The sequence below is a fragment of the Schistocerca serialis genome, chromosome 1 (assembly GCF_023864345.2).
Source record: "Schistocerca serialis cubense isolate TAMUIC-IGC-003099 chromosome 1, iqSchSeri2.2, whole genome shotgun sequence".
NCBI classification, from domain to species: Eukaryota; Metazoa; Arthropoda; class Insecta; order Orthoptera; family Acrididae; genus Schistocerca; species Schistocerca serialis.
This window is the reverse complement of record NC_064638.1, coordinates 76,532,434-76,551,417: the sequence shown is the minus strand read 5'-3', so window position 1 is coordinate 76,551,417 and position 18,984 is coordinate 76,532,434. Positions and strand designations below refer to the sequence as shown.

The 18,984-nt window shown below is 37.4% G+C and overlaps 1 protein-coding gene across 1 annotated transcript in view; it reads left to right on the top strand.

Moving 5' to 3' along the window:
* LOC126473084 (serine/arginine repetitive matrix protein 1) overlaps positions 1-11,754 on the top strand; it is a 130,005-nt gene extending 118,251 nt beyond the window's left edge. The window contains exons 6-7 of the mRNA XM_050100363.1: positions 11,131-11,264; positions 11,362-11,754. Coding sequence (XP_049956320.1) covers positions 11,131-11,264; positions 11,362-11,664 — 437 coding nt within the window. The 3' untranslated portion in view covers positions 11,665-11,754. The remainder of the gene's footprint in view (positions 1-11,130; positions 11,265-11,361) is intronic.
* The last annotated feature ends 7,230 nt before the right edge of the window (positions 11,755-18,984 follow it).

The window sequence follows — 18,984 nt, the reverse complement described above, 5'->3', positions numbered from 1 at the left end:
AGTACAGTTTCATATGACAGTAAGAGCACTCTCATGGGTATCCCATGCACCATGGCTGCAAAATTGTACGTCAATCTGGTGTTTCGACCTGTTGTACTGCCTTTTCATGAGCAGAACTCATGGTGTTTCCCAACAGGATAACGCTGTTGTAACCCAGCTGGGTGTATAGAGTGTTGCCGTGGCCTGCTCGATCACCAGATCTGTCACCAATCTAGCACGAACAGGACATCAACGGACGACAACTCCATTGTCATTCACAACCAGCATTAACTGACCCTGTATTGACTGACCAAGTGCAATACGCATGCAACTCCATCCCACAAACTGATATTCGTCACCTGCACAAGACAATGCATGCACATCTGCATGCTTGTATTTAACGTTCTGCCGGTTACCACTGGTTATTAATGTACCAGCATTTCACATTTGCAATGGCTAGTGGCTGCCCACAAGTATGACAGTCAACGGCGTTCTTGTACAGAATTTTATCTGCCAACGTTTCCATCATTGGTCAGAGGAATGTTGTTGCAGTAAATCAAATCAACTCTCCTTGCAGGGTCTTCAAGCTCAGAGAGCAACCATCTCGTAGGATCATCACCAATGTGTGAATCAAAATGATTAAGTATGGGTGCGAATGCATATACAAACCAATGCGTCATCACAGAAGTAGAGTTGCACGCTACCAAAACAATGGCTTGGTAATATTGGTACAGTAAATAATTGATGTATTAAATGCAAAGGTTACCAGTAGTATTGGTAGCGGTGGTAGGGAAAGAAACACAAAAAAGAATGTATGAGAGCCGAAGACTTCTCTTTGCTTTTGTTTGTTTGTTTATTTTATATATACTTGGAACCACACATCGTTCAGTGCTAGTCCATTACAAAATATAACTGCATTTTATGAGAAATGAAAATGTCTGCGCTTTTTTGTAATCAAAGCAGTCACTTTCGGTGAAAGTAGAGACTACATGCACAGACATTAAGAACTCTATATAATTATAGTTGTTATTTTGTACTCTGTGGAACATTCCTCATCGTGATCAAAGACAAGAATTTCTTGTCATTAGCGTTAAGTGCAAAGGTAGTTTATGAATGACAGACACAAGTATTAGACAAGTTGACAAAGTATTGAAGGGATGTACAATTTTTTTTTTTTTGGGAAATTGTGTTTTCTAGCGCTATATGACAAATCTGTATAGCTTTTTTTACTTTTGCTACAGCAGCCCTTTGTTACTGGTTATACAACAGCAACTGCCCAATAAAACCTGAATTATACATTGACAATTTCAGTTTTACTTTAAATTCTCTTTCTTTTTAATGAAGAGACGGGAGGATAACTGTACAGAGCAAAATGTTTCGTGGGTTATACAACCCTTTATATATCCTTGTTCAGTTCCTAGATGGTTCATCGCCTCTTGTTTGTAGGGGACTCTATTAAAATACCTATCACATACACAAACAAAGTGATGGAAATGAGGTAGCACCAGATGCATATGCAACACACGTAACATACAGATGACGCAGTTATGATCTTGCCCGATCTAGTCTATTAGGAAAACTACAGTACTCTACACTTTCTTATGACAGTCTACAGTAGCCTAGTGCAGTTTTACAAGTCTAAGCAAAAGGCTCACGCTGTGCAGCAAAATTAGTATGTGAGGCAGTGAGATGACCCTCCACAGCCCACCACAGGAGCGAGAAGGCAGTCAAAATCGGAATATGCAATAAATGGAACACACTCCTGGTGGTAGAAATTTTTAAATTTTAAGAACTTATTTACCTCATTGGCATTTATACGCATACTGGCCCATGAGGAGGCAATCCAGCAGATGCTGCGTTCATGGGTCGCTTGTAGTAAACGAATTCAAGCACCGGGTACTATATGGTGTGCACCTTTATGTTGTGACAACTGAGCGGAAAGAATGTGGGACATGTTCTTGACCAGCAGTAGTGTTGTTTCTCACCCTAGGCGATTAACAACAAATCTGCGTGTATTGCATGCCGACAAGCGGGTTTGAAAAAGTTGAGGGGGCCAACAACTTTATGTGTAACAACACCATTATCTGATTTGCTGGGTAAATCCATTCCATTAAAGTTATAATACCGAGCGAGGCGGCGCAGTGGTTAGTACACTGGACTCACATTTGAGGGGTCGACAGTTCAAACTCGCGCCCAGCCATTCAGATTTAGGTTTTCCACGATTTCCCTAAATCGCTTCAGGCAAAAGCCGGAACAGTTCGTTTGAAATGCACGGACGATTTCTTTATCCATCCTTGACACAATCCGAGCTTGCGCTTTGTCCCTAATACCTCGATGTCGATGAGACGTTAAACCCAATCTTCCTTCCTTCCTTCTAAGTTATGACACCCATCAATGTTGTCTCCTACTTGGTACATTGTGTATTTATCTTCTAATTTCTTTCGCAACCCCCCCCCCCTGCCAATTTCTATCTGTAGCCTCTAAAGGGGAATATAGGAGGGCGCCCATTCCCCCCCTACCAAGTACTGGACCAAATACCGGCAACTCAACATCCAAATACAGGACTCTAATAAGAGATTTCCCAGAATCTCTTTCTTGGAATTCAGAGAACTAAGTCTGTTATGGCTTCAGTGTGAAGGTCTAAAACTACTAAGTGATTGAGCAGCAATTGTTTCCTATTTTAACATAACTACACTTTCAGACACATCATACATGTATAGTAATTAAAGTAATTGTGAAGTATATATAGAGATGGCCATTTTGGGTGATAATTTATGCTAATTAAGAAAAGGCTGTGAACACAGGATTTATGGTAGTGGGTCACCGGGTAAGAGCACAAGTGAACACTTTGATTACATAAGGATCATAAATTAGAGCTACATAAACTTAACATGGTTTTTTTCATGAGGGTCCCTAGCCAAGTATCCAATTTGTTTATGTAAGGGTCAAAAATCAGAGCAGCCAGAGTTCCCCTACTGTTTTAATTTCCCTCCATTCTACACGTGGTGTTTGCTCCTACACTACAGCTGCCCCTTGAACTGTAGTGTGGGTTTGCCTATCTACATTACGCCTGTGCTCATATCCACTTACCTATACTACTTTCAGCTTGATCACAAGAGTCCATCACTTGCCATAGCCAATTCTTTGGCATTACTGAGCATTTCAAAAGCAACAAAACTGTAATTTAAAATTGCAAAAGATGAAACTAATAGATATTAGCGAGAAACCTGTAGGTATAATGGAAATTTCATTTTTAGTTATTTGAAATTAAACATTTAAGTCTGAATGGTAGCTTGCAAACGAATTCTCAAGAGTTTTATAAGCTCTGTGCCGCATATATGTTGGCATCCGATAGCTGTCGCTAGTATTCCGTGTTAAGTGAGGTCCATAAACTGTCTCATAACCAACAGGTGTTCTTGAGAGCTGTATTACAATCAGTCAGGTAAGCAATCCCTGTACATGAGGCATAGACATACAGAGTGAATGTTGGATACCTTGCATTTCCTATTCCTTAAGCTGACGTCACACCCTGGAATAGTTTTACTCATTCTATTACCAAATAGTTTTGTCCATAGTAATTCAATTTGTGTTGTTGTCGAGCATACATAAAAATTTTAAAAAATGTGGAGGCTATAATCGGCGTGCAATGTAACACAAAAAAGCTAACTGTGAAGTCTACTAGTAGGACATATTTTCGGGACAGCTGATAACACAGACCGTGGGTAGCCCCATAGTATACGGAAAGGAGGCGAAGGAATGTTTCCCCACTTCCCATCTCATCCTTCATGGGAATTTTTCGCGGCTGCCTACTGTACACTAATACTTGTAATATAACTATCACACATCACGAAAAAAGGGATGATTATATCCTGAGGAACGGACCTCTTTCAGATAAGTGACTGAACCTTCCACTTATGGTCTCCTCGACATAATTGACATATGAGATCAATCTCTCCCTTCACACACACACACACACACACACACACACACACACACACACACACACACTTACATAAACAATGTGTACAATTTAATATTAATTTTTTCCATTACACTCATTAGAAGTTCAGGGCTATAAAATAGTCCATAGCATGGAATTAAATAACAATAAGAAAGAATTTCAGAGTCATTTAAATGATCTAGATATTTCTCAGGTGTTACAAATCTCTTCATGGGTCACAAGACTTGTACGCCAGTGAAATCAATCTTTTTCTGGACCAATCTTAACTCTATGTAGAGAATAAAGTAATTTATGATTTCTTCCAGCATGTGTTTCAATGGATGTTGCTATTTCTTTCAAGCAGATATGAGTTTGCATGACACATTATTTTTAACAAAATAAATATCTAGTGAGTATGGCTACCAAATGTGTAACATGTCGCCACAAAATACTGCTTTATGGATACCTCATATAACTTTCACTGTACCTTTGGGGAACAAGGACTTGTTCCTTTGGAAGCTATATACTGAACCACTAGTGACTGTAAACATGAAGAATATGTTACCTTTCTGATTTGATGGTTTTCAAATAAGTTAAACTAATTATTTCAAAACTTCTACAATATTTTTGAAATTTGTGTGAATATGTGGGATCACTTCAAGTCATATTCCACATATACCCATAGAGTTACATTCACTGCTATGTGACTGTTTTCGTAGCTGTAAAAGTAAGTGGGTCTGTACATATAACCTTACTAATCTGTGTAATTCACTACTTTCAGTCCCCTTCATAGTTGGCAAATAGTTAGGTACAATTAAAGTGACTGAGGTAATAAATGAGAGGAAAAAAGAAATTGCCGAATAGTTAGGTACAACTAAAGTGACTGAGGTAATAAATGAGAAGAAAAAATAAATTGTAATGTTCCTTTTGTTATAACTGATTATACTGTACCACCTGTTGAAGCCTTGACATGACTACTCATGTGGTTTTACTGTTTTTGTCCATTTCATTATTAATGTTTAAATGTTTATTTGTATAACAGATTTCAATATCTGTTCATATGATGTAATCTGACTGCAGCGAAATGTTAGTGGCAGAATTTGCGACATGCAAACTTCAATCTTCATCATTTTTCTCCAAGTGCTTATTTGGAAACAGTGTTGTGATGTATATTCTGCTTTGAAGAAGTATTGTGCTGTACATGTGTCTAACCTTTCCTGTATTACCTTCAAGATAATGGTCAGCTCCACCTGAGTAAGTTGTCATTTTCTTGAAGTTCATTTGAAGATAAATCATTAAATGAAATAATAGGTCTATAATCAATCCTTTTGGGTTTTAAACTATTACTTCAATTTTGTTTTATGGCAGAAACTGTTGTCATAAAGCATTAGCATTAACTGTGCTCTATAAATTCACTATATTCACCAATTTGTTAAAATAAAACTTGTTCGATAATTTTCTTGTCTAGTAGTCATGTCACTCCTATGCTGTCAGTATACTATCTAAAAATAGTTAATTATCTCAATATTTCTGCAGCACACCCATATCTTTCAATGTTATTCACTCTTACATCCATCACTCTGGCGTCTTTTGGCATTCTGCTTGTGTTGTGTTGTGATGTTACCCTGGCATCCCCTCTCATGATTTAACATAACTGTGTCACACACTATACCTTTTAACAACTGGACAGCATAGCTTCACAGTTGTTTTCCAAACAATTTCCTTTCATTACTGGCGTTTTTCCTTGTAAAACATCTATATAAAATTGTGGCTGAGTTCAGGTGAATTAAACTATTCACTTACATATACAAAAGTTTTAATTATTTTCCAGTTAACAAAATGTGAGATGTCATCAATAGTTCCTGAAGATATGAGCCTCTTCAAACTATAATTCAAAAATAGTTTGATTATAACCCACTGTTGAGAAACGGTATTGACAGCCTTCTGGAAATCCAGAAATATGTAATCAGTTTGTTGATAGCACTCATAACTTCATGAGTATAAAGAGCTAGTTGTGTTACACAAGAACTTTCCGAATCTGTGCTGATTTTGTGTCAATAGAGTATTTTTCTGTTTATGTGTCAATATATTGTTTTTCTATTACTTGTCAACAGATCGTTTTTCTGTCTATGTGTCGGTAGGTCGTTGTCTCTGGGGTAAATCATAATGTTTGAGTGCATGATATGTTCCAGAATCCTACTGCAAATCGAAGTCAGTGGTATAGGTCTTTAATCCTGTGGATTACTCCTGCTTTCTTTCTTGAGTATTAGTGTGCAACTTTCCAGACTTTGGACATCGATCTTTCGTCGAATGAGGGGTTGTATATGACTGAATGTGTGGAGCTATTATACCAGCATATGCTGAAAGGCATCTAAATGGTATACAATCTGGACTGCTGGTATTAGGTGATCCGAGTTGTGTCTCTATGCCAATGATATCTGTTTCTAAGTTACACATGTTGGCAGCTGTTATTGATTCGAATTATCGAATATTTACTTCGTCTTCTTCCGTGAAGCATTTTCGGAAAACCGCCTTCAGTAATTCCAATTTAGGAGCACTGTCATCAGTAACAGTACCTTCACTATCACGCAATATAGGTACTGATCGTGTCTTGCCGCTGGTGAACTTTACATACAACCAGATTTCGGGAGAGAGTTTCGTCGTGGACACAATTAAAAGCATCTCGTACTGAAATCTGTGCTAAATTTGGAGTTTCTATAAAACTTTGAAAACTTGGGGATTTTGCATTCTTCAAAATTTTGTATCCTTTTCGATGCTTCTGAAACAGCGTTGTGCCTTTTTTGTGTACCGTCGGGAATTCGTTCCATCTCATATTAATTTATTTGGTATGAATCTCTCAGTTTATGTCGATATAATTTCTTTAATCTTAGGCCACATCTTGTCCACTCTTACATAGTTCGTTTGAAATGAACGGAAAATATCTCTAAGGATGCCATCAAGCGAACGGCCTTGGCGCAGTGGTAACATCGGTTCCCGTCAGATCACGGAAGTTAAGCGTTGTCTAGCTGGGCTAGCACTTGGATGGGTGACCATCCCGTCTGCCGAGCGACTTGTCAAGAGGAGTGTACTCAGCCATTGTGAGGCAAATTGAGGAGCTACTTGATCGAGAAGCAGTGACTCCGGTCTCGTAACCTGATATACAGCCCGGAGAGTGGTGTGCTGACCACATGCCCCTCCATATCCACATCTAGTGACGCCTGTGAGCTGAGGATGACTCGGCGGCCAGTTGGTACCATTGGGCATCCATGGCCTTTTCATACGGAGATCAGATTTTTTTAATAAACTGATTATTTTGCATTAGTCTTTGGAGGGTTTGGGTGTTAACAGTATTCAGTGTCGCTACAATCACCCTCTGGTAAATAATCCCTGTATTCGTCATGATGCCCCTGTTTCTTCTAGATTATTTGTTACTAATAGGTTAAATATGTTTTCGCAACCATTTGCACTTTGAGCGGACTCCTGAACTAAATGCTCAAAAAATTTTCAGAGAAAGTATTTAGTACAATTTAGGACGATTTTTATACCTTGCACAAGCTTTGAAAATGTATTTTCGCCAACATATCGAGGGTAGATTGGAGTCACACCAACTAAACCTGAATGAGCGGGGTAACCTGTTTGAGCCTCTCAGCAGCTGTATCATTTGAGAGTGAGGAAGGTAAAAGGATCTAATTGTTAATTAATCCGATTGTCAAGTGTAACTACCAACCACACTATGAGCGCTATTGAATAAGAAATGCAGCACATTTTTTCGGACTGTTTAGGTTGAAAAAATGCGGAATTTGTCATGCGGCATCGTGGAATATTTCCTCTTCAACCCCTATAGTTTCATGAGGTTCCAATAGGTGGCAGTACTATATGTAGCCGTAAAACTGACTTCTGTAACAGAGATGCGATCCAGGCAGAGGGCTCTCATAAAGTTTCTTTTGGAGGAGAACTGGAGCATCTAAGATATTCATAGGCACTTGCAAAATATCTATGGAGACCAGGCACTGATCAAAAAGACAGCGAGTCATTGGGTGTAACTGGTTTGCACAAACATGTCCAATCTCTCATGTGCCAGCCGGCTGCACACAGGTATGACTTCTGCAGTGTTGGAATGTGGGTACGGTCTCATTCAAGGTGATCGGTGGATCACAACCAACACATCGCTGGTCAGATGGATGTCTCTGTTGGCAGTGCTGACACACCTGTCCATCAGTTGGGGTACTCAGACAAGTGTGCCATCTGGGTTCTCTGGCACCTAACAGCAGACCACAAAGAGCAACAACTTCAGTGCATTTGTCACCACAAAATGCAAACGAACTTCTCCATGATGATGCAAAGCCTTGCACAAGTATGTACATCTGAGAGGAGCTCACAAAACTTCATTGAACTGTTCTTGCTCATCCTACCTACAGCCCAGATCTTGCATTTTTCCACTTCCATCTGTTTGGCCCCATGAACAGTGGACTCGATAGGAAGCAGTACGTAGATGACAAGGAAGTTATTGATGCAACAAGATGTTGGTTCTGATGCCGACTAGTAGAGCGGTGCCATGTGGGCATCCCCTCCCCCCCCCCCCCCCCCAAGAAGGTGACATAAGGCCATTGCACTGAACAGAGTTTATGTTGAAAAATAGAGTTTTTTAGCTAAAAGAGTGGGGAATAATATAATCTTCTGTAATTTCAATAAAGCAAATCTGCTTTCAGAAGAAACGGTGTTGTGTTACTTATTGCATGCCCTCATAGGAGCAATCTATGTCAATTTCGCCACAAGATAAATTACTTCTAACATCAACAAACGTGGCACCACCAACCATATTTAATCCATCCTTTCCGAACATGGTTAGATTCTCTGTAAAAACTTCGGCTGTTCTATTCTTTGGCTTTAGGCAGCTTTTGGAGCTTATAGTGATTTGAGCGAACTTTGGTTCTTTCTAACACAGCTACAACAGTTCGCTACTGTAATACCAGTGGTTTGTAGGTGTAACCTCATCCTGTGTTTGACCCAGACAGACGACCTTTTCGGTCTTTCCCAAGGTTCTCTAACCTAAAAATACTCCCAGTCCACTCCACACAGGCCCCGCTACACATGTAGCCACCTCTTTGATGTAATGGGCCCTTGACCTACTAGGCGGGAGCCTATGGTGTAATTCAATGAATCTGCAGTCTACACAGTTGCAGAACTGTCTAAGCCTCTTATTCCCACCACTCAACTCTGTAGCAAAGATCCACAATGAGCCCTTCGAGGGTGCTACAGATTGTGAACTCTGCCTTCATCTTGCAAGCAAGACTGTCAGTCTTCATCACTTCAAATAGTCACCCAAAACCAGACAGAATCTCTTCTGATCCGAAACGACACTCATAATTTGTACTGGCATGAGCGACTACCTGCAGTTGGCTGCCCCCTGTGCTCTTCATGGAATGAGAAGGATGTGTTCCACATCAGAAATGACTCCTCCCAGTATGCACACAGCAGGTAACATACTGGACTGCTTACCCTCCTTGGAAGTCACATGCCTATGGGAACCCATTACAAGCTTAGTGTTGGAGTTCCCAGGTACCAGTAATCCCACCCTCTGTGACTGCCCAGATTTTGCAGAGCCTTCCTCTGAAACACAACAACCGACTGCAGCTGGAGCAGAAGACGGCACCTGAAACCTGTTTCTCAAACTAATTGGGGAGGCCTTTCGATTGCTAACCCGGAAATTGTTTCCCTGCTTATCAACCTTGAAACGACTTCCCACTCGATTAGGGTTTGAGGGGTCAACCTCAGTGTGGGCATTAATTAGGGCAGCCATAGTAGTGGACTGATTGGGGTACATGTGTGATATGCTGCAAGTCTCTCCAATCCCCACATCCAGCAGTGGTCCACTGGCAGCAGCATCTAACTACATGACCAAAGCCAGCATTGCCTGGAGCCATGAGTGAAGGGTCATCAACTTAGGTTGCATCCAAACACAACAATCACAGTCTATATCCATAGTAAACGTGGGGGAACTCCATACGCGATTGTCTAATAAGCACACAAATATGAGAGAAATTTACGAATTAAATTACTCAGCACACAAGTACATGAAAATAAGTATTATCTGTTTACAGTCCATGAAAATAATTCACAGACGAACGCTATTTTCGCCTGTGGTGCTGTTGGGACATGAGCTGCCGCTTTACATCTTTCTTCTATCAGTGATCATTGTTTTCCATTTACACCTCCTGAAATGTTTTGCACTAAATTTATAAAAGTATGGGTTCTGTCATAGCAGTTTCTGTCACATCTTTCTTTATTTCTTGGATTCTCTGGCCACCCTTTATTCGTGTGAGCACAGTTCAGAAATCATTCAGTGGATCTACTGCAGTCAAGCCCCACTGTACAACCAAAGAACCTAATTCACGTTTCTCTAATCGGATTAGACATTTATTCAGTTTTTCTATTCTAGCAGAGGTCTTCATTACATTTGTATCATTATTCGCCTTTCTCTGTTCTTGATGGCCACGTTTCTTAAAATTTTTATTTCTTTCTTTCTTTTTTGTCTTCTATTTTCTTCATGTGCCATCGAGAATGTACATTCTATAGCATAGAGTCTCCTTGGTATTGTAATGTCACATTTAATGCTGAGTGATGGATTCTTTTGTGTGTGCGTGTGACTTTAATCAGTTGGTGTACGATCTTCAGATTCACCTTTCTTGTCTTGCCTGACTGTTTGTATTACCAACTTTCTATTTGTATTACCAACGATGTCTGTTTCTTCATAGTCTGTTTGTAACTGTTTAAGAGAGTTTGCCACATTGAATTTGATTGCCTCAAAGTTTTTGTAGTCCAATTTTCACACAGACTTTTTTCAGGAGGTATACTTATTCTAATACTGTCATTAAATTTTCAGGAAATATAGCAATGTCATCAGCAAAGGCCAATAGAAGTCCGTCAGTTAAAATTCCCATAAGGTGACGTCATCATATAGTCCTCTTTCTTGGAGTTCTTTTCCAGATGCTATGCCATTCTTCAGGATAGAATTAAAGAAAACTTGCTAGCTTGATACTTGTCCTAATAGTGAATATGTCAGATATTTCTCCTACGATTTTCAGTGTTGTCTTGATGCCTGTCACATTCTCTTTGACCATGTTAGTTGTATCCTTAAGTTCATTGTATGCAACCGTCGTTATATTTGTGTAATTCGATAGTTTCAGTTAACATATGTGCCACTGTTGCAGAAATGTCTCCTCTACAGTACCTTCAGTCTCATGTAGATGTTTCAAGTGGAAGGAAACTTCTGTACAATATGGTTTTCAATAGACACAGAGAAGAGTTAGATGATGAAGATACTGACAGAAGAATGAAGGGAGAGGTGAGGCTGCATGCATTCAAAGAATCGCTGATTTGTGGTAATCGATGATTGCAAACACAGTAAATATATATTCATATCATGTCATGTTTTTCTTCAGAATGTCGTTATTGGTCTTGAAGAAGTAATGGGCGCTCCTCTGTCAGATGCACAGATTGAAAATTTCAGGTCGCTTGTCGGCTGGCAAGATTCTGACAAGCTGGATTTCCGCACATGGTGTGGTATATGCGCTGCTTGTGAACGTCTGCTGGGTCCACAGTTTTCATCGCAGGTGGCTTCTAAGGAAGATGATCCTTGCCATGAAGTGGAAAAAGCTGACTTTGAGACATTGCCACGCAAACTGCAAGGTCTCGCCCCAGATCCACGACTGCTCACTATTTTAAATGGCATTCGTGAATTGTAATGTAATAAATGACAAAATAGTTGTCACTTGTTTCAACTATAACATTAGAATTGGGTAGACTAGGCGAAATGTTCAACTACATTCTCCGTATCATTAGCAGTCTTTATAACTGTAAGAAATAAAGTGAAAAATGTACTGAATTTTCCTACATTTATAACATAGAAAGATTTAAAACGAAGATGTGTTATTTACAGATGCTGACACATTAACCAATAGAATTTTATGAACATTAAATTATTTTTTCTTTCTCATACAAAGTCAGATTTAATTTATCTTAAAATACTTGAATCATAACATGTAAATAAGAATTACTGACTTTGATGGTCTTTCATTCCTCAACATCATACTGATCCTAAACAGCTCTTCAAGTCGAAGTGTTTAATAAAAACCAGTTCAGTTAATATCAAAATGTTAAGAATATCTCTCATTGTTGTAAAGGTATGAAATAAATAACTTTACTAAAACCCGTTCTTAGCTTTTGTCACCTCCGTATTGTTTCCCTAAATACTGTTTTTGAAATGTTGGATCCACTGAACAACACTGAATGAAGTTGTTGTTGAAGTCATATTTGGGAGGAACAGGGCCCACTTCCATGTCAAGTTACCAAAATTGATGTGTCAAGAAGTCTTTCAAGAGGTCTGTGTTCAATAAATCATTATATCCCCTTCAATATTTTGTCAACAGTACACTGCTAGGATATGGTCCTTGCTCAGCTATACAGTAAGGGACTGAGTAATCTGTCAGTAATCTGGTTGGTTAGCCGGTTGATTTTGGGGGAGAGAACCAAACAGTGATATCATTGGTCCCATTGGATTAGGGAAGGATGGGGAGGGAAGTTGGGCATACTCTTTCAGAGGAATCATCCCAGAATTTGCCTGAAACGATTTAGGGAAATGGTGGAAAACTTAAATCAGGATGGCCAGATGCAGGTTTGAACCATTGTTCTCGCAAATACGAGTCTAGTGTGCTAACCACTGCGCCACATCGCTCGGTTAGTCAGTGATTTGCAATCATCATTGTGCAAATGTACATTTATGGGCTTTTGTGGCTGAAGTAATATCCCATAAGGTTCTTTGGGTCACACACTGCATGATATTGTAAAATATGGAACCAGTGTTTCAGCTGTTATTGCAACAACCCATCTTCAGGGCATATGACACTAATAGGGTAAAGCAATTATACATATGCATTATCCTAGTGCTGCATACCCTTCAGTGGTGACTGAAATTTTTGTTTAAGATTATATGAGGTATGTTGAAGTTCTAATATCTCTGATTTTTTTTTTTACAAAATATTCACACAAATCGAATCCATGTATCCATGGCCACAAGAGCCACTTCCTTAGGATTCTGTTTTGAGACTGGAAATCCCTGATGTAACAGCAGCATGACTGGAGATTGTGCAACTACTGAGAGAATCTTTCATTGTTGTAAAAAAGAGTCCTAGGAACCAAATCAGATGAATAAGGACCATGGAAAACATTTTAAAGTTGCTGTGCCATGCAGACCTAATGCACTGTTACACTGTCTAGTGCAAGAGCACAAGTAACCCTTTTATGGTTGTTTTTCACGTATTGATGAACGAAATCTGTTTTTCAAACCTTGTTTGTGGCTTGCACCTTTCACCATAGTCCTATAAATAAGGGTTACAAAACATAGTAGTCATCATGTTTTCAGCATTATCACTTTCGAGTCTGTTTTCCAACTAGTCTGTGTGCTTCCACTAAGCTGAGCACCAAATTATTTCGCATTGAAACCAACATCATAGCACATTTTTTGCCTCAGCTGTCGAAAATAAAGACGTATTCGTGCTGTCATCGAGTATTAACTGTTGTGACTTGGCAAGACAGCCAAGCCACTACGAGGTGAAGCCGAAAGGCACACGTTTAAGCTCACGCAGGATGGCGTGAGGTCTGGAACAGGTCAGGGATATGAGACTAGCAAAAATAGTACGTATCTGTTGGAATACTTAACTTTAATCCATAAGGGGTGAACATCGGTCTGACGGTACATGCATCACAAGATAAACAGCAAATGATAATGGCGCCTTGCTAGGTCGTAGCAAATGACATAGCTGAAGGCTATGCTAACTATCGTCTCGGCAAATGAGAGCGTAATTTGTCAGGGAAACCATCGGTAGCAAAGTCGGCTGTACAACTGGGGCGAGTGCTAGGAAGTCTCTCTAGACCTGCCATGTGGCGGCGCTCGGTCTGCAATCACTGACAGTGGCGACACACGGTCCAACATATACCAACGGACTGCGGCCGATTTAAAGGCTACCACCTAGCAAGTGTGGTGTCTGGCGGTGACACCACATTAACATCATATGGTAAATCACAATGTGCACCTCCTTGAGGTTATCTGTCAGAATTCCTGGTGTCTATCTCGAGGATTTTTTCCAAATCTCAATTCATGATGCTCAATTATGACCATAGATCCCTCGGAAATGCCACCTAACAAAGCGATAGCTTTCACACTAAATCTGCAGTAATCTGAAACAAATTTGTCCATTCACATGACAGTGCAGACAGAACAACTGGTACAAGGCCAAAAGTATTTTGGTTTGTTGTCAGACATGTGGCCTGTTTAAACTGTTGCACCCAGAAACACACATTCGTAACATTCATGATACAATCGTTATGTATTGCACTCAACTGTGGATGTATTTCAGTAGGTGCCATATGAAGAAAATGAGGAAAAATGTATGATTGCTCCATGTTCTTTCAACTACAATGTCGTTAATTTTTATATCAAAACCACTCCTCACTCTTACTGCAACCAATAGGGTTCTGTGTGCCATCCATGGTGCTGCCATGGTGCCCACAAATTTAAGATGACCACATGTTTCCAGATGCCCTCAGTCCGAGAAAAAAAATTGAAGACCTCAGAACTTGAATGCAATACATTCAACACTACATCGTCTATGACCCAAAAGAACTTGAAATGTATTGTCAGACATACTTTTTGTATCAATTGTAAATAAATGCACAAGCAAAGAACTGTAAAGGAATAAATTTCTTGAACTCAATTCAATTGTTATGCACTTTACGTTAAACAAAATAAATTTTTACTGTGGGTGATGGAAAGAAAAGTAGGATAAAAATTCAACACCATCTGCAGATATGATATGGAATTTCTGGTGCACTTCTGAATTTCCATTGATTTCTTTCACAAAATGTTCATGGCACCATTTTCAATCTGCTTTCAACAAGTACCTCAAAATGCTGACTGATTTTCTAAAGTGAAACTTATTTCAATAATTGGGAAAAGACATCAAAATATATACAAACGTAAATGAATTCAGTATATTTTTCTAGAATTTCCAAAATCAGCACAAACGAAACATCTAAAACTGGTAAAAGATGAAACATGCTACACTGCATACACTTTTTCAGCAACAATTCTGAATATAATATAAAGTACTGAAACATGTACAAACCACCTATTTTCTCAGGAATTAATGAGTGATATCAAACCAAAATCCACTAACTTATAAGTTCCTAAGCATATTAATTAGATGAGTCATTCATTAGATAATAAAATGTCATGTTTTGAATACCCACATTTTATTTCTGACAAAATTCTGTATGCTCAGTAGACGTCTTGTTGAACATTAACCACCGTCAAAGTACTTCTATTAAAACACGTTATGAGTCTGTCAGGTAATGGAAACTTATACTCACAATCCAAAATGAATTAACTTTCCTACTGTAATTGATGTCTGCAAAGATAATCTTTTTATTCAGCTCAAGTTCATGTTGTCTACCATTACTACATCAGTTATTTAATTTTCTGAAGAGTTGCTTATTCATTTTAATTCTGTATATACAGGGAAAAAAGTAAAATAGCTGTTCAAAACTGCAGTACCTTAGGCATCATCTGAAGGAAACACTAGATGGAAATTCTGTTTGTCTCTGTGCAGTTTTTAGAAATCATTCCTGCTGTGAATTATAAATAACGATTTGTGTCCCATACTCATTATATAACCCTGTGTATCACCAGGTATCTAATCACTGAAAACAGCACACAGTTTCATAGTTATTTTCTGTGTCATATTTATAACATAAATACGATGTTTGCTAATGAAATCAAATATACGGACATTAGTAAGTTACATGTTGCATCTCCTTGTTGTGTACCATGTTTCGAAACATGAAATGTGTCACACACTTTCAATAAGTTATTTGACAGATGGAAATTCAACATTTCGTAACGAAATGCTTCTTTGCATTCATTCTTTCTATACATAGTCTGGCACTTAACATGGTCAAATAGTGAAGTTTTTTCTGAGTTTTCTTTGTTTTATAAAATGCTCTGTTTGAAAAACTAAATTTATGAAGTAAGGGTTGTCATATCCTTTGAATTAAAGCAATTCTTTATATTGAGCACCTATAAAATTATTTATAATTTACGTCACCTTTCACTATATCCCATTTTCTCATTATCATATTTATTTCCAGCTATTTCTTCTCCATGAATAATTATAAGTCTATCAACTAAATTTAGAAAATCACTGACCCAACCACGTCTAATTAGTTTCCAGCAAAGGGTTTTATAACCTTGTAGCTTCCTGAGGTGTAGTTAATGAGTTATCAGATACTGACTTTAGTCTATCTGCTTTGGGAAGTCATGTCTTACACCTTTTTTATCAAGTAATTGTATTTATCACCATTACAACATTTACTTTGTTTCTTACAAGACGATACTCCATCTGAATGATCTAACATTCTCATAAATGTAACTTAATAAATCAAAAGTCTCAAATTTTATGATCAGTCACTTGTAGTAGTATGTTTCTGAGTCAAGACTTTGAGCAATTAATCAGTATATTGATACATTATCTCTTTTATTCCTGTGTCTAATATCTTCAAAATTATTCTTTACTTCTGTATCTCTGGCCCACTTAGTGTACAATCATTATAACTGATTAACTAGTAATACAAGCATGTGTATATAATTTTAACATATGTTTACCCCATTTACTTTCTTCTTTGATATTTTCAACTCCATCAATTAAACAGTGATATATGTGTTCATATTTCTCATAATCCATTCTAAGCCCTATCTTATAAGTAAGAAAAGCTTCTTTAAAACCTCCTTGTTCCTAATACTCTTTAAGCTTTTTTAACAATCTCTGTACACCATATTGCTATTACAAAAAATTATGATTAACAGTTAACATTTATGTTGTACACTTAAAGGATTTGATTATCATTTAATGTTTATAATTAACACGAAATATATCAACCAACTCATTTTCATATACATTTAATGTTACAGAATTTTTATAATTTTTGGTAAAAATAATTAATATAATATCCTGTTTATCTTCAGTTTTATTACTTTTCTTTTTAATTCTTGATGTTTAGATTAATGTTTGGAATAGACATATGAATGATTTAGTTTCTCCTACTTCATTCATTCTGGAGGTAAACGATCATTACCAATGATTGAAGGCTTCTTCACATCCACTGGGACCTACTCAGTAACTTTCTATATTTGTGTTTTTTTCTGTCAACCTCAGCTTTACTCTCCAATCTGTTTCACTTATTTACTTAACTGAGTTTTCTTACTTTGTAAATTCTATATTATTTCTGAGTTTTACACCAGTTTTACTAAGATTGATAAGCTAATTATTATGATCAGTTACTGTTATTACTAAATATTGAACATTGAAGTTAATCATGTATTGCTACAAATGAAGGATGTTTTGGTTCACGAATAATATAAACAAAACTCTAGATTTCTGGAAATACTCGTCATTTTATCAAACATATAATCAACTGAATTAAAATTTACATGAATTAATTAAAATACGAGAGTCCTATGAATGTCATTAGAAATAATTTTTCATTCAATTCAGTGCTCATATTATCTAAAAACACCTGCAGTATTACCTTTCCTTCTCAGTTATGCAAAAACTGCTGAATGTTACATTGGAGATTAACTAAAACAGCTTTCATTTATTGGATTCTGTTATCATTTCTCACTACTAACGATATTTCATAAAATAATTTATTGTATGGTGTTAGCGCGATTGATTATGTGGGTGAAGGTGATAACTGATATCAACAAATAAAACTAGAAGAATCTCATGTAAAATAGACAGATCTAGTGACCAAATTTATCGATTGTTATTCTGTTTAAGAGTTTTAGAGAGCTTCCACAGATCATTTAGCCAAAGAAGTTTCGACACTCCATATAACTCAATAGCCAGCTTTTGGAAAGCAGTACTCAGATATAATAAGCAAAGTGTTCAGTTTACCTTTATAACAGGTGATGAGGAAGATCATATACTTTCAAATATGGGTTTGAGTATAAAGAATGATTCCAACTGACGGTTATGTAAATAGTGGAGACTTCAATATTTATGTAATCACTTCAGAAAGCCAATCGTTTCACTATATTAAAGAGACATATTTTTACTAGTAAACTGAAATAAATACATTTAAAACAGTTCTTGCAAGTTTAAACTGTGTAAAGTTACTGAAGCAGATAGTGAAGAACGCTCTTCCTCACTGTACGGAATTGTTTTGGAGCTTAAAGTGTAAAAAGTCTTGAGACAATTGATTCTGAAAGAATAACAATTACAAAAAGGAGAGAACAGGTTGACAGCATTGTATGGTATATAACATGCAGAATTGCAAATTCGATCAAAAGAATTGTAGAATGTAACATGACTTGTGTATGTTCACATAGAAATTATAAATTAATTACATAAGCCAATGAGAAAGAGTTATACTTGAAAAAATGTTATTTCACATAGTATTCACGATTTATTAGAAACAGATTTACTGGAAATGAATTGCAGTAGCATTAAAAAAATTGTAAAATAAGTAAATGTTGTAAATACTTAGTGATGTGACAGATATATTTTGAAATGTAGCATGGACTACATGAGTTAAAGATGTATCTGGTAATACTGCAGCTTTTGTAGCTGTCCCCTTAAAATTCCCCCAGGGAATGGTGTCATTGGCTCTGTCGCTAACCTAGTATGAAAATATAGAAGGCGTCACAATTTGTGAACAACATAAAAATTCGATTAAATGAAAATCTCAACAGTGCATACAGTCTATGCAAGTGAAGCAGTAGGTGCTAAGCTAGTTTCATGTAAAACACTAATACACGTTAAACAAATTGTTCATAAATAAAGGTATTATCATTGTACACTTTGTGTTTTATTATAAGTAGGTGCAAAATTTTCGACAATTTTTAATATGTTTGGTGTCAGTACTCACTACCTAAGTCTCTCGACATAAAATGATGTTATAAAATTACAGAGACATTTAACTGATATCTACGTAAGCTACTTATACACTGG